Source organism: Garra rufa, chromosome 6, assembly GCF_049309525.1.
Source record: "Garra rufa chromosome 6, GarRuf1.0, whole genome shotgun sequence".
In the NCBI taxonomy this organism is placed as follows: domain Eukaryota; kingdom Metazoa; phylum Chordata; class Actinopteri; order Cypriniformes; family Cyprinidae; genus Garra; species Garra rufa.
The window spans coordinates 44,800,806-44,816,700 of NC_133366.1; the positions used below are offsets into that span (position 1 = coordinate 44,800,806).

General features: G+C 35.2%; 1 protein-coding gene across 1 annotated transcript in view; it reads left to right on the plus strand.

Annotated features, from left to right (window-relative positions):
• The window catches only part of dmd (dystrophin), a 138,166-nt gene that overhangs the window by 47,957 nt on the left and 74,314 nt on the right, over positions 1-15,895 (plus strand). The window contains exons 29-43 of the mRNA XM_073842260.1: positions 408-578; positions 867-1,046; positions 1,861-1,983; positions 2,355-2,525; positions 4,332-4,448; positions 4,742-4,876; positions 7,557-7,709; positions 7,940-8,110; positions 8,508-8,618; positions 8,814-8,959; positions 11,404-11,527; positions 12,704-12,879; positions 13,038-13,185; positions 13,343-13,474; positions 15,195-15,344. Coding sequence (XP_073698361.1) covers positions 408-578; positions 867-1,046; positions 1,861-1,983; positions 2,355-2,525; positions 4,332-4,448; positions 4,742-4,876; positions 7,557-7,709; positions 7,940-8,110; positions 8,508-8,618; positions 8,814-8,959; positions 11,404-11,527; positions 12,704-12,879; positions 13,038-13,185; positions 13,343-13,474; positions 15,195-15,344 — 2,208 coding nt within the window. The remainder of the gene's footprint in view (positions 1-407; positions 579-866; positions 1,047-1,860; positions 1,984-2,354; positions 2,526-4,331; positions 4,449-4,741; positions 4,877-7,556; positions 7,710-7,939; positions 8,111-8,507; positions 8,619-8,813; positions 8,960-11,403; positions 11,528-12,703; positions 12,880-13,037; positions 13,186-13,342; positions 13,475-15,194; positions 15,345-15,895) is intronic.

Here is a 15,895-nt window from a genome sequence, read left to right on the forward strand (position 1 = left end):
TTAACTTGTTATTCATGAAAGAATTCTGAAAAAAGTATAAATATCAAGCAGCATAACTGTTTTGAACATTGATGATAAATCAAAATATTAAAATGATTTCTAAATGATCATGTAACACTGAAGACTGGAGTAATGATGCTGAAAATTCAGCTTTGCATGACAGAAATAAATTGCATTTTAAAATATATTCATATAGAAAACAGTTATTTTACACAATATTACTGTTTTTTTCTGGATTTTTGATCAAATAAATGCAGTCTTGATGAGCGTAAGAATCGTCTTTAAAAACCTTTCTTACCTTATTATTACCTTATTTTTAGAAAATAAATATAAAAACCTGCAAACTTTTGAACATAGAGTAACTATCTGAAATCAGTTTACAAAACATCTAATTTGTCTGTGTGCAGGTAACAGAAGGAAAGCAGGAACTGGAGAAGCTTTTAAAGTTATTAAGGAAGTTTAGGAAGGAGGTAAACAGTCTGACAGAATGGTTGGCAACTACCGATGAGGAACTGACGCGCCGCTCTTCGGTGGAAGGCATGCCAAGTGATTTGGATGCAGAGTTGGCTTGGGCAAAGGTAATTGAATACTCAACTGGTTTCATTTCAGCAGCATTGTTTATATCCGAAACAGTTTGCTAGTCATTAAAGGAACAGTTCTTGCAAAAAATGGCACTTCTGTTATCATTTAGACACCTCCATGTTTTTCCACACCTAAAATGCCTTTCAGTGGAACACCACATCATGTTGTGTTTTCATTTCTTGGTGAACTATTCCAGCAATGCCGTTTTGTTTTTCTAAAAAAAGGTGGAAGGTGAAACGAAAAGCTCAAAGACAACTTATTAACTGATCATCTTTCCCACCCAGGCGACGCAGGAGGACACTGAGCGTCATAAGCCACAGCTGAAACTGGTGAGGGAGTTGGCAGAGACTCTGAAGTGTTTACTTCGTAGCCAGGAGAACCTGATTGATGACAAGGTCAGTCTGCTCAACTGCAACTGGATCGCAGTGACGTCACGGAGCGAGCAGTGGCTGAAACTCCTGCTGGTGAGCAACCATTCATAGCAACCGTCTGACCCTTTTCCAAGTCATTTCATTCTAGGTAAAATATTTCTCATGCTAAATATGCCCTACAAGGCTAAATTCATTTCCTTTCAATTTCACATCTCCATATTGTTCCTTTAAATGCAGACAGCGATTTCTGGAGGCGGCAATAATGTTATGAAACTGCTAAGCACATTTATCTCCTGCTCTTCTTTATTACCTTTCTACTACTTGCTGTTTCCTCCATCATTTTTCTCATCTTTTATCTCATTGACTATATTTTCTCCTTGCTCTACTTTGTAAATAACTATAAATATCTGAGGGACAATATGTCAAAAGATAAGGCTTGGCCTCGAAGGTATAATAAAACGATTAAAGATATATTTCACCCAAAATGGAAAATTCTAGCATTGTTTTCTATCCTCCATGTCATTTGGAACCTGTATGGCTTACTAGTTTATTTAAAAGTAAGGATTTTACTTTTCACTCTTTTCCATGCAATTAAAGAGAGAGTTTTTTTGTTTCATAATGGACATGAGTATGTCATAAAAGGATTCAAAAACCTCTATTTGCACTACTTTTTATTATAGTTATTTTTGAAAATGGTATAGAAAGCATCTTCAAATGTTGTTCTTGTGTTCAGCATCAAAAAGAAAGTCTTGTTTTGGAACAACAACACGACAGCGAGTAAATAATGACAGAATGTTCGTTTTTCTGGGTGAACTATTCTTTTAATGTGACATGAAATTTCCTTGCGCTACAAATTTCCTCGTGCTAACCAGCCAAATGCAAACGTATCTCTCCATCTGTCATCCAGGATTATCAGAATCAATTGAAAACACTTGAGCAGAACATTTCTCAGATCAACACCTGGATGGATCGTGCTGAGCAAACGCTGGATGAGATGGACAGCCAGGGCTGCATTGAACACGTTATAAAGGTCTTCTCTTGCACATAACACACTCAGAATGAGATGTGACACTTGACAACTGTTCTCCATTACTCAGGACTAGAGATTGTTTTATGCAGCCATACTTTCCCATCAATTTAAACAAACAGTTATCCATCTCTTCTATGACAATAATGTTTTGATGGCTCATTAATTGGAAGCAATTTGCAGCAAATAAAACTCTAGATTAGGCCATTAGGGAAAACAAAACAGACAGACAGACCAAAAAAAAAGTGTTGTAGTTTTATTGATCATCATTATGTTATATATCTTCTACAACTTTCTACCAAAATAATTGTATCAGTAGATTTAGTTTTTGTGCATTTTGAAAATGTATGTGTTTTTATTGTTTGAATGTCCAGGGTTTGCGGATGGAGCTGGAGGAGATGAAGGGGAAGGTTGAAGGGGTGCAGGTTCTGGCGGAGGACCTTATAAAGAACACAGGGGAACACTGTAAAGCTCAAGTGAAACCGAAGCTAGAACAGCTCAATCAACGATTTGACATCGTTTCAAAGAGGATTTTAATGGGACAGGTATTCTTATGGAAAACTGTATGTCTGATATATGTATACAATTACATGGAACACATATATAGAGCCATGAGCTGGGTTTCCATCCAAAGTTGCAAATTTAAGTTATGCGCAAAATCAAAGGAGTCAAAGAGAAAAAAATCGTCACTTTCTAATAAACTGGGAATTAATATCCCTAACAAAAGTAGTAGAAGTTTGCAGAATCTGCAAAATGAGGGATCATACAAAATCCATGTTATTTTTCAATTAGTGTTGTCCTGAGTAAAATATTTAACTTAAAAGACATAGTCCACATGAGAAAATAGTAGCTGAATTCATAAAAATGTGCTGTTCAAAAGTTTACATACCTTGTTTGTCCTGAACAGTTAAACTGTCTGCTGTTCTTCAGAAAAATCCTTCAGGTCCCACAAATTCTTTGGTTTTTCACCATTTTTGTGTGTTTGAACCCTTTTCCAACAATCACTGTAAGATTTTGAGATCCATGTTTTCACACTGAGGACAATTTAGGGACTCAAATGCAACTATTACAGAAGGTTCAAACACTCACTGATGCTCCAGAAGGAAAAACAACGCATTAAGGGTGTGAACTTTTGAACAGAATGATAATTTGCACATTTTTCTGATTTTGCCTAAATATCCTATATATATATATATATATATATATATATATATATATATATATATATATATATATATATATATATGACCCTGGACCACAAAACCAGTCATAAGGTTAAATTTTACAAAACTGAGATATATACATCATATGAAAGCTCAATAAATAAGCTTTCTGTTGATGTATAGTTTGTTAGGATAGGACAATATTTGGCCGAGATACATCTATTTGAAAATCTGGAATCTAAGGGTGCAAAACAATCAAAATACTGAGAAAATCACCTTTAAAGTTGTCCAAATGAAGTTCTTAACAATGTATATTACTAATCAAAAATTACATTTTGATAGGTTTACAGTAGGAATTTTACAAAAAATCTTAATGTAACATGATCTTTACTTAATTTCCTAATGATTTTTGACATAAAAGAAAAATCAATAATTTTGACCCATACAATGTATTTTTGGCTATTGCTACAAATATACCCCAGCGACTTAAGACTGGTTTTGTGGTCCAGGGTCACATATAGCTGTAGAAGATACTTACATGTTTCCAAGAAGACAAAATAAGTACCATTTACCCTGATCTTCAAATTTAAAAAGTTTTCACCCCCGACTTTAATTAATTGTTTAACTGTTCAGGACAAACAAGGGATTCATGAACAACTATCACTAAACTAAAATTGCAAAAAAATATCTGTGAATCATTCAGGTAATAACACAGTATTAAGAATCAACTTGTAAACTTTTGAATGGGGTCATTTTTATAAATTCAACTATTATTTTCTCTTGTGGTCTATATGTAAACGTCTTTTATGTGAAATATCTTACTCGGGTCAGTACTAAATAAAAAATAACATGCATTTTGTATGATCCCTCTTATTTTGGTAAAATAATTCACATTTTACAGATTCTGTAGTAATGTTTTTATATTAACATATTCAAAAACCACCTGTAAAAACGTTTTTGCGAATTAAGGAATTTTCTTTCGTAATTTGGTATTTTAATGGCTTGATTCTTTAAAATCTGCATAAAAACAGGGTGATGGAAACATAGCTATGTTGAGCTATCTGATTTCTCTTCCTTTGCCGATCCTTAAATTCATCAGAGACATTGTCTTATTATTCCACTTAGAAAATAGATTTTTTTTGTGTATATAATTGGATTTTTATATAATTTATCATATTTTTCTTCCAGGCCTCCTCTCAAGAGTTAGACGAGTACCACAGACAGGCTAATATATGGCTCCAGGTGCTGGACGAGGAGATTAAATTAGGTGAAAGTCTAAAAGAGGAAGATTTCCTGGAGGATGCGGTAAGAAAATACTCTCAGCTGTTTCTTTGGCTAAAATTAATTTCAGTCATTGCAACCGCACGGGCTGCGAAAAGGCTGAAACAGCCTCCGAGCTTATCGTAAAGATCTCATGACAAGAAACATAATGAGTTTCAGGGAATGGATCTGGTTCATGAGTAACAAATGCTGGCACAATACATCATTGCCTTGCTTATGGGTTTTAACAGCTGAAAATTGTCTAAGATAGATAGATAGACAGACATGACACAGATTCTAACATAATTTGCTAATTTTGTCTGCTTGTTCTTTTGCAGGGCATAGATGAGGATGCTCTAAATGAGCTGTTCTTAAAAGGAGAAAGTCTCCTCAAGAGAACTCCTAGTGGGGAGAAAAAAGAGGCAGTCCGTGAGAAACACAATCTTCTTCATGACAAATATGACACTCTGAAGGTAATTATTTTGTATGCTGCCACATGTCAAGCATACATTTGAGAATGCATTTACAAGCTCTTGACATTAGGTAAATAACACATCATTGAATTTGAATGTGTTTTCTTTAAGTACAAACCAAGGACAACATGCATCAAATATATAACTGTCCATACTATGCAATTTTGCATATGTAAATAGTGCAGTTAGTTGTTAGGTTGATTATACAGTGGTGTGAAAAAGTGTTGGCCCCCTTCCTGATTGCTGACTTATCGTTCATTGTTTTTGATGTATGATGTACAGTCAAACCAAAATTTATTCAGACACCTTCAACATTTCTCACATTATCGCTATAGTTTAGAATGGTCATAAAATGATAAGAACTCAGGAGATAAACTGTGTCAGGACAAATTTATCTTGATAATGTCAGATAACTAGAAAGGTATATAACAAAACATAATCAGGTCAAAGTGTCAAATAAAATTTTGGGTCCCAAATTTGTATCAATTTTACTGGTAGTCCACTGTATGAAGAATTTTGGGGGTACAATATGTCACAGTTTACTTTATTTTGCTATCATCACTTGATATATAAATGAACTATAGTGTCCTGTGCCCACTAGTAAAAAATATCAAAAATTATATCTGTTGTCTGAATAATTTTTGGTTTGATTGTGGGTTTGGATTTTTTTCCCCCTTGATTAAAAAAAAAACCCTCCATTTAAAAACTGCATGTTATGTTTACTTGTGTTATCTTTGATTAATATTTTAATTTGTTTGATGATCTGAAACATTAAAGTGTGACAAACATGCAAAAAAAAATTAAAAAAATCATTAAGGGGGCCAACACTTTTTCACACCACTGTACATTACAAAAAAATAATCGCTTAATCAGTATTTTTCCTTTTTTATCAGTAAAGCATTTTCAAAAAAACAACTGAACTTTAAAATTATTAAAAAATGCTAAAAAAATGTACAAAGGGGTCATGAACTGGGAAATCAAAAGTCCCTTGATCTTTTGACATGTAAGTGATCATTGTACTATAAAAACATTCTGTAAGTTTCAGAACTCAAAACTTTCTCATTAGTCTAAAAACAGCTTACATTGAACCCAATCTGCCAAAACGACAGGTTGTAGAATGTGCCACTTTATGACGTAATAGTGTGGCTAAACACCGCCTCCACAGAAAAGGATCAGCGCCTGTTTCTACATCACTGCCTGCTTAGCCCCACCCACCAATTCCCACATGTAATGTAAAAAAAAAAGAGAGGTCAAACACAGGTCTATGCAGAAATCAAACGATAAATGTGGCTCAGAAGACAACACAATGCTCTGCAGTGCAAAGTTGTGGAAAAACACAGTTTTTGCATTGCTTTCCTTCTGATCCCAACGTTAGGAAAGAGTGGATGAACTAAGTTTTAGACAGTGCGAGTAAGAACTTGGTCCTTTGTTCACTTCATTTCACCATGGATTTGTTACAAACAAGCCACAATTTGATTTTCAGAAAGATTGAAACTAAAAGACGATGCTGTGCCAAATATATTGGAATATGTAATGTAACTGTTTTTAATTACATGGTCACCATGGCTTTGTCTGTTATGGCAGATCATTTGATATACTGAGTGTTTATGTGTTTTTAAACTAAATCACAGCAGCGTCCATCTGTGAAGGGTGTAGGCTGTCAAACTTCCTGGCTGTAGACTTCCAAGTCTACAATCTACCATGCATATTCAAACAGAGGTTTCTGATGAGGGGGAGGGGGAGGACAAAAAACATATTGCTTCTCAATTATGATGTTTCTGATGTAAAAATCTTCAAGAAAAACATTAGAAGTGGACTTCAGAGAACAGTTCAAAATAATTTTAAAAAAGGTAGTTCATGACCCCTTCTGTTGAAACAAGTTCTTGATTCAGTGTGATTTTTATATAGTACACAAAGTCCTTCATTGCAAAGTCCATCATTGTTGGGTATTTGAAATATTTATTTTTTATTATTGGAAAAACATAGCTGAAACACTGCACTGGTAAAGTCAGTTGGTGAGGTCAGTGTAAGGTTGAACTTTGTACTGTTATTCAGGTCAGAGACAAGGTCAAAACTGGAATAGGAATGAGGTCACGCTTTGGTTACGGTAGGTTAGAAACATGGTCAAAACTAAGGCCAGGGATGGGGTTAGTTTCTACAGTAGTTACTATAAGCAGAGTCATTTTAGGTGTAGGATTTGAGCTTAGGCTGATATGTTAACTTGGGTAAATCATGGTTTGATTGGTGATATAGACTTATTTTGTAGTCAAAACAAAATTTATTCAGACACCTTCAACATTTCTCACATTATCGCTATAGTTTAGAAAATGGTCATAAAATATGAAAAGAACTCGAGTTAAACTGTGTTAGGACAAATTTATCTTGATAATGTCAGATAACTAGAAAGGTATATAACAAAACATAGTCAGGTCAAAATGTCAAATAAAATTTTGGGTCCCAAATATGTATCAATTTTACTGGTAGTCCACTGTATGAAGAATTTTGGGCGTATAATATGTCACAGTTTACTTTATTTTGCTATCATCACTTATATAAATGAACTATAGTGTCCTGTACCCACTAGTAAAAAATATCAAAAATTATATCTGGTGTCTGAATAATTTTTTGTTTGATTGTACCATGTGTAAAGAGTCTTAATATATTCATTCTGCATTCATAGAATCTAAGAGCCTTGAGAAAGAAGAAGGCCCTTGCGCTTGCCCCGCAGTGGTACCAATTCTGTAAGAAAACAGATGACATGACGCAGTGGCTGGACAAAATTGAGAAGACCCTAGCAGAGCTTCCTGATCCCCCCGAGGAGCCGCGAGTGAAAGTAAGAGCAAAAGTATTTTACTGTGTACACTTCCAGTCTGAATTATTATTTATATTCTTATATTTTAGCTTCTTCAAAGTAGCCTTTTCAAAGTTCTTCCCACCAGGGATATTTTTTTAACAGTATAAAGGGACTTACTGTGTCTTTTAAGTCCCTTTGCTTCCTTCTTAAGAAGCTAAAGAATATTTCAAGACTGTACACCAAAAGAATTGATGTATGTTCTCCATCAGGCAGTTGGTTCTGAGATTGAACAGCAACGTCCAAAGTTGGAGGATTTGCGCGGATTGGGCCGTGTGCTTTCAGAGGGTGGAGCTGGCAAGCTGGTGGAGCCCCGCCTCCTCCCGGTCAATAAACGCTGGGCGGAGCTGGATGTTCATTTTACTCAAGTGCACCATAAAAGTGTAAGTGTGCTCTTAGTGGTAAAAACCATAATTATGTGCTGCATTTTTAACTCCTAGATAGATAAGTAAATGAAATATTTGTATAAATTCAATAGTAGTAAAGAAAGTAAATATAAAATATGCATTTTCAATAATTTATTTTTTTAAAAAGGAAAATATTAAAGTATTTCCTGTGGTAAAAACACTGTAATGCACTGCTTCTCAATGTTTTTATGATTTAATAAGGGAATAAAAAAGCAATTGAGTTGTATAAAGTGTTTTTTTTTTCTTTCTGAACATTAATTTTTCCATCTGTTTTTTGCTCTTCATTGCACAGTAATCTGTTTTTTTTCCCCTCATCTGAGTAAAATGGGCAAATTGAATAAGACAAATTTGTTCTCCATCTTTGTATGTCCAGGAGCTGCAGTTTTTGCTGCAGTGTATTGCTGAAAACGAGGCTCTGCTGAACTCCCCCGAGCGCTGGTCTGCAGCATTCATCAACGTTCCCCAACAAGAGAAGTGCCTTAAGGTTATATCATAAACCATGTCTCATTTCTACGAATGATTTTTATTAGCCAATGCATTTTTGTATCCAAGAGCTGATTCAATCTATTATTGATTTGCTTGTGAGCTGCACATGAACATAACTTGTTTTACGCCCACCATTGAAACAGCAGTAAAACTAATATAACTGCTTTAATCGGTTGTCTTACATGTGATTTAGGAGGTTAAAGTTAATCTGGATAAACTGGAGAGTCCAGTGACGGAGGCTCTGGGCAGGGATGCCTCTCGTCCGGAGGAGAGTTTACTGGTCCAGCTGCTCAGAACCAACTGGGAAAACCTTAAAAAGCTCTATCAGGACAGACTCACGTAAGGATGAATTTTGACTGATTACTAATTCGAATGTTATGGAACATACCGTATTACCTGCACATCTGATACAAAAAACATGAATAAGATATGTAATGTATGTGTACATGTAAGAGTGTAACATTTTAGTCATTTAAAGGGATAGTTCATCCAAAAATAAAAGTGTTGTTCCAAGACCTTCGTTCATCTTTGGAACCCAAATTAAGATATTTTTGATGAAATCTGAGAGTTTTCTGTCCCTCCATAGAAAGCAACACAACTGACACGCTCAAGGTCCAGAAATGTAGTAAGGACATCAATAAAATAGTCCATGTGACATCAGTGGTTTAACTGATGTCAGTGATATAAAGCTATGAGAATACTTTTTTGTGTGCAAAGAAAACAAAATAATGACTTCATTCAACAGTTTCTTCTCTTCCGTGTCAGTCTTCAAAGCGCTTTAATGAGAGTATGTCAAATGGACTATTTAATCAATGTCCTTACAGTAAGGACGTTTTGTACAGTGCTGATTTTTTACGTTGACCCACTGACAAAGAAATGATCAGTCTATAATTTTAATGGTAGAATTATTTTAACAGTGAGAGACAGAATAACAACAAAAAACCCAGTAAAACGCATTTCAAAAAAGTTATTAATTGATTTGCATTTTAATGAGTGAAATAAGTATTTGACCCCTTCGCAAAGCATGACTTAGTACTTGGTGGCAAAACACTTTTTGGCAATCACAGAGGTCAGACGTTTCTTGTAGTTGGCCACCAGGTTCGCACACATCTCAGCAGGGATTTTGTCCTACTCCTCTTTGCAGATCCTCTCCAAGTCATGACGTTTGGTATCTTGAACATTCAGCTCCCTCCACTGATTTTCTATGGGATTAAGCTCTGGAGACTAGCTAAGCCTCTCCAGGACCTTAATATGCTTCTTCTTGAGTCACTCCTTTGTTGCCTTGGCTGTGTGTTTTGCCCCACCCATCGTCCTTTTGATGCGGTGCAGTTGTTCTGTCCCCTTAGCAGAAAAACACCCCCAAAGCATAATGTTTTGATGGTGGGGATGGTGTTCTTGGGGTCATAGGCAGCTTTCCTCCTCCTCCAAACACGGCGAGTTGAGTTGATGCCAAAGAGCTCAATTTTGGTCTCATCTGACCACAACACTTTCACTTAGTTCTCCTCTGAATCATTCAACTGTTCACTGGCAAATTTCAAACGGGTTTGTACATGTGCTTTCTTGAGCAGGGGACCTTGCAGGTGCTGCAGGATTAGTGTGTTACCAATTGTTTTCTTGGTGACTATGGTCCCAGCTGCCTTGAGATCATTGACAAGATCCTCCCATGTAGTTCTGGCCATGTAGTTCACTCCACAAGGTGAGATCTTGCATGGAGCCCCATTTGCGAATTATCACACCAACTGTTGTAACCTTCTCACCAAGCTGCTTGGCAATGGTCTTGTAGCCCATTTCAGCCTTGTGTAGGTCTACAATCTTGTCTCTAACATCCTTGGACAGCTCCTTGGTCTTGGCCATGGTGGAGAGTTTGGAATCTAATTGATTGCTTCTGTTGACAAATTGCTTCTGTCTTTTATACAGGTAACAAACTGAGATTAGGAACACTCCCTTTAATAGAGTGTTACTAATTTTCAGCCTGTTACCTGTATGAAAGACACCTGGGAGCCAGAAATCTTGCTGATTGATAGGGGATCAAATACTTAATACTAACTCACTCATTAAAATGCAAATCAATTTATAACTTTTTTTGTTGTTATTCTGTCTCTCACTGTTAAAATAAACCTACAATTAAAATTATAGAATGATAATTTCTTTTTCAGTGGGCAAACGTACAAAATCCTCAGGGGGTCAAATAATTTTTTTAGTCACTGACCTTGAATGTGTCAGTTGCATTGCTTTCTATGCAGGGTCAGAAAGCTCTCAGATTACATTAAAAAATATCTTAATTTGTGTTCAGAAGATAAACGAAGGTCTTACGGGTTTGGAACGATATGAGGGTGAATAATTATTGACAGATTTTTTTTATTTTTGAGTGAACATCTCTTTTATCCTTCAACTTTAGTTTTAAAGGCAACATTTTTATTTTAAGTTTTTAATATATATATTTTATTTTATTTCAGCTTCATTTCAGTTAACGGAAACAATGCTTGTTAGTTTTAATTAAAAACATTTGCTGACAGATTAAGTATTTAGAATGCCTCAGAAAATCTATGCAATCTTCTAGTCATAAGTAGAGGAGACAGTCTAAATGAGCTGTCAATTTGTCCAGGTTAAGTAGTAAAATAAACCACAAAAGTGTTTTGAAATGCTTTATAATAATGTTCACAATGTTAACTTTTGATTCCAATAAATGTTGCAGTTTAATTCAGAATATTGATTTTTATTTTTCAGTACATTCTCTGTCTGTACTCTCTGACTCACAATATTTTGTTCTGTCTGCTCTCCAGACGCCTTGAAAAATCCAAGAAATTCAGTGAGGAGCATAAAATGCTTGACAATTGGCTCACAGATGCTGAGAGGACGATCATGAAGTATGAACAAGACCCCATAAATAATAGAGAACACCTCAAGGTAATCACAAATTTAATCTGTGGCTACAATTGTATTATTTAAATGTAAAATATAACAAATTGAATTGTGTATAATATATTAAGACTACTGCTAAAGTGCTAAAGGAATGTTCCACCAAAAAAATGAAACTTCTGTCATCACTTGCGCACCATCATGTGTTACCAAACCTGTGTACATTTCTTTCTTAGGCGGAAAACAAAAGAAGGTATTTCGTTTGTCGACCCCAGAGGGTTTACGGATGTTCTTATTAGGGCTGCCCTCGACTAAAGATTTTTCTGGTCAACTAGTAGTTGCATGTTTATTAATAAACCTTTGAGCCTTTAATTGCTTACATAGTCTAATAAGCACTCAAGTGTACGCAAAAAAGCTTGACACTGCGCACCGGCCAGATGTAATAATTATGAATATGTCATGGAAAAACTGCAGGGAGGCTGCATTAAGGTTTTAATAATTTATTGATAAACCAGTGCTTTCTTCACTTTCGGCTTAAGAGATGAAGTCGGCGACACTGACTCGTCATCTTTGCATTAGTGATGCCTGTATGCATGTTTCATACGGATTACATAATCAGAGAATATTTGTTTTCCATTTGATTTTGTTCATTTAAAAGTAGAGATTTCACTCTCTATAGATATATTTTCCATGTCTGTACGGCAAGTATACACAGAGTTTCGGTAATTTATTTTTTGACGTGCTCAAGTTCAGAGACCGAGACTGCAGAAAGAGCATCCTGTTTGCTTTCATTATTTTACAAAAGCGCAACGTTTTGTTGTTTTTTCTGAGTGCACACAAATAAACATAGAGTCTTTACAGATTCGAAAGATGTATTACGACCAAGCCCCTTCTAGCCAACTATTAGGGGGCAGCTCTAGTTCCCATTGACTTCTACTGTATTTTTTTTTTGTTAATTTAATGGAAATCAATGGAAACTGAAACAGTTTGGTTACCAACATTCTTCAAAATATCTTCTTTTATGTTCCACAAAACAAAAAAATTCATATAGATTTGAAACAATGTGAGGGTGAGGAAATAATGACAGAATTTTCATATTTGGATGGATTATTCCTAAGCATTATATACTGGTTTCATAAAAAGTGTTACCAGTTTTTTTTAAAGGCAGTAAGTCATGTTAGATTAGTTTCAGAGCATCCATACTGCGACATTCTACTTCCCCAGGAGCTCCAGGGGGCTTTGGAGAAACAGGAAGCAGCAGTGAAGGGGCTCAATGCTCTTGGGACAGATCTGGCTCCACAGTGCAGTAAGGACGACAGGGACTACATTAAACAGCAGCTCGCCTCTATCAACTCCCGCTGGGCCAAAGTGTCCAACCAGCTCACTGAGATCAAGAGACGGTTAGTAGAAATTCGTATTAATGCAGGCAGCTTGTGAGAGAGCTGCACACGTTTGAATACCTTAGCATAATTCAATTTGAGCAGCAAACACCTACGTAATTGCCCTCTTTTGTCCTTATTTTGAAGGAATGCATAAATACAGCTGCTGTGTGTTTTAGGTCTGCAGGGGCAAAAATTGTTCTTGCCGAGTTAAATGAAGACATGGGGGAGTTTCAGTCCTGGCTGGATGATGCAGAGGCTGTGGTTGCACTTCCTGTGGAAGCAGGTCACAAGGAACAGCTCAGTGCAACATTAGTAAAAGTGAAGGTAAAAAAAATCACTTGCTTAAAAAAAATAGCACACATGGGGGGGGGGGAAAGCTGTTAGCTCCATATTAAAATTCTAATTCTCCCATGAGGCAAATCACCAAAAATGAGTCACAAAGACAAGCAGATAATTAATATGTGTGTGTGAAAATCTTCAGGCCCGGGTGGTGGAACTGCCGAGCAGGAAGCAAACGCTTCATCAGATCAACAGCAAAGGCTCATCACTCCCAACTGATAAAGTCAAACCTCCAGAGAAACATCTAAAGGTTATCAACATGCGATGGGCCAAGGTAATCTAAATCATTTCTTTCCTTCTTTACTGTTTGATCTTTTTGGCCCATTAAATTCAATGATTTTGTGACCTTGGTGTGATTACAGCCTAATGAGGGCATTATTGCTGATTAGTCAGATTCAAGTAATCATAGATGCTTGTAAAAATTTACTAGCTTTACAGCAGACTTTTGATAAACTAAGGTGAATCTCAAGAAATTAATTTTTATTTTATTTGCATTCTGACATTATTTCCTTATTTTCATGAAGTAAGCATATTTTCCCCCTAAATCTAAATTCTCAATAATTCCTCAAAATTGGTGACTCTTATTAAATGAACAGCAGGCATTTTAGTAAGAATTAATGACATTTTTACAAGTATGATATATGAAAACTGTTTTTTGTAGTTTGTTATTTTGTTGATACAGTAAAATTAGAGGAACAATTTTAACTGAATGCTGGATTTTGAAAATGCTGGTAAATTCAGAATAAATTATTAAAAAAAAAAAACAGCGACAGTAACACTAAATTAAAGTGAAATTTTCAAGTAGAAAGACTGACATAGTATTTTTGGTAATACTTTACAATAAGGATCCACTAGATAATGTTAGTTAATGTATTAACTAACAAGGAACAATACATTTATTACACTATTTATTTATTAATCGTTGTTAATGTTAGGTAATAAAAGTACAGTCGTTCATTGTTAGTTTGTGTTAATTCACAGTGCATTAACTAATGTTAACAAGCACTTTTAATTTTAATAATGCATTAGGGTCAAAGACGTTAAGATGTCTACGTCAAAAGAAATTTACAAAAAAAACAACATTTTATAGTGTGCTACCATGCTATATAAAAAAAAAAAAAACAGTATATATTAATTATAAAGAAAAACAGCAAATAACACTAAATTAAAGCCAAATTTTGAAGTAGAAAGACTGAAATTGTATGTTCTTATAAAACGTACACTAATAATCTTTGTTTTATTTATAGGTTTAAAAATAAAATGTTTAGTGTGTTACCATGATATATAAATGCTTTTTTCTTTTTCTTTTTTTGTTGCTATTTTGTTATAACAGCCATGTTGTTAAAACAGTAAAATTTATCCACCTTTTTCGTCCCCTAAGAGTGGGAGCGGCCATTCGTAAATTTTATGGGTCTGGCTTCCGGTCTCATCCATGTCCGGCTATTTTTAGCTGTAAACAGATTATTTTGCTGCTTGATATTGCAAATTGGTGTGTGTGTAGCCATATATTTTTAATGTATTATCTTAATTATAAGCACACTGGTTTGTAGAGCAAACAGTTTTATCGTTTACTGCACATTGTTATCCTTCTCGTTATTTCCCTATAGCGGATAATGAACTGGAAATCTCACCCATAAGCTTACTTCTGCGTTGAAGAAAAAGGTGGATACATTTTAAAATGTGACTTTAGACACTTTCAAATGCTATTTGGGTTCCTCTGATTTTTTTATTTTTTTTTTTCTCCACTGATGAAAATGTCAGTAAAATAATGAAAATGATGTAAAAAATGGTAATGGTCCATAAAATAAGCTTTCGTCTTTATGAAACCATGTTTCTTATTCTATTTACTGTAATATTTTTAATATTATATTCAATATGTCTTTTGATTTTGGCGTACAATATGACCTGGACATGTTCTAGACAGGTTTTGTAAGATTCCCTCCTGCAGTGATTTACTGAAAAGAACTTTAAATGTTTCTTTCTCTCCTCCAAAGGTGTCCACTGATCTTCCTGAGAAGCAGCGACAAATCGAGGATCTCCTGAGGGATTTGTCTTTATACCAGGAACAGCTCTCCAAGCTCTCAATTTGGGCCTCTACTACTAAGAATCAGCTTGAGCAGTCCCCTACTGCAGTGGACCCGAAGGTAATCTCACAGGCGTGATCAAGCACATATGTACAACATACTACCAGCAGCCTTGCAGTTTCATAATACTGCTCTTATTTCAACTTTATGCAGTCATATTTAGCTAGGTGTGGTATAGTGGTAGTGGTTCATGTCTGGCAACCATTACATTACGTTGCTTATGTGATCCCTTCAAAGGTTTTCAAAGATTAAGGAAACTTTGAAGTTGTGCTCTATTATAAAAGTTTTTAGAGAAAAGAAAATAATATTATTACATTGTCACTGAGTCACTGGTCTTATTTTACACAGTCTCTCAAATTTGTACCAAGAGAGTCTATTAGACGACATAGGCTTTCTATTTAATTAGACTCTCAGCATCATCTTCATACAGAGCTTCAGCTGCTCCCATCAGGACACGGGTTGTGCTTGCCTAGACTTGGAACTAATGGGTTCAGGAAATCATTTATTCTTTCAGTTGCTAAACTTATGAAGAAATAAGTACATCTGTACTTATGCGATTTTGAATTGTTTGTGTCTGGTTTTCTCTGATTTGGCTGTACTCCGTTTGATGA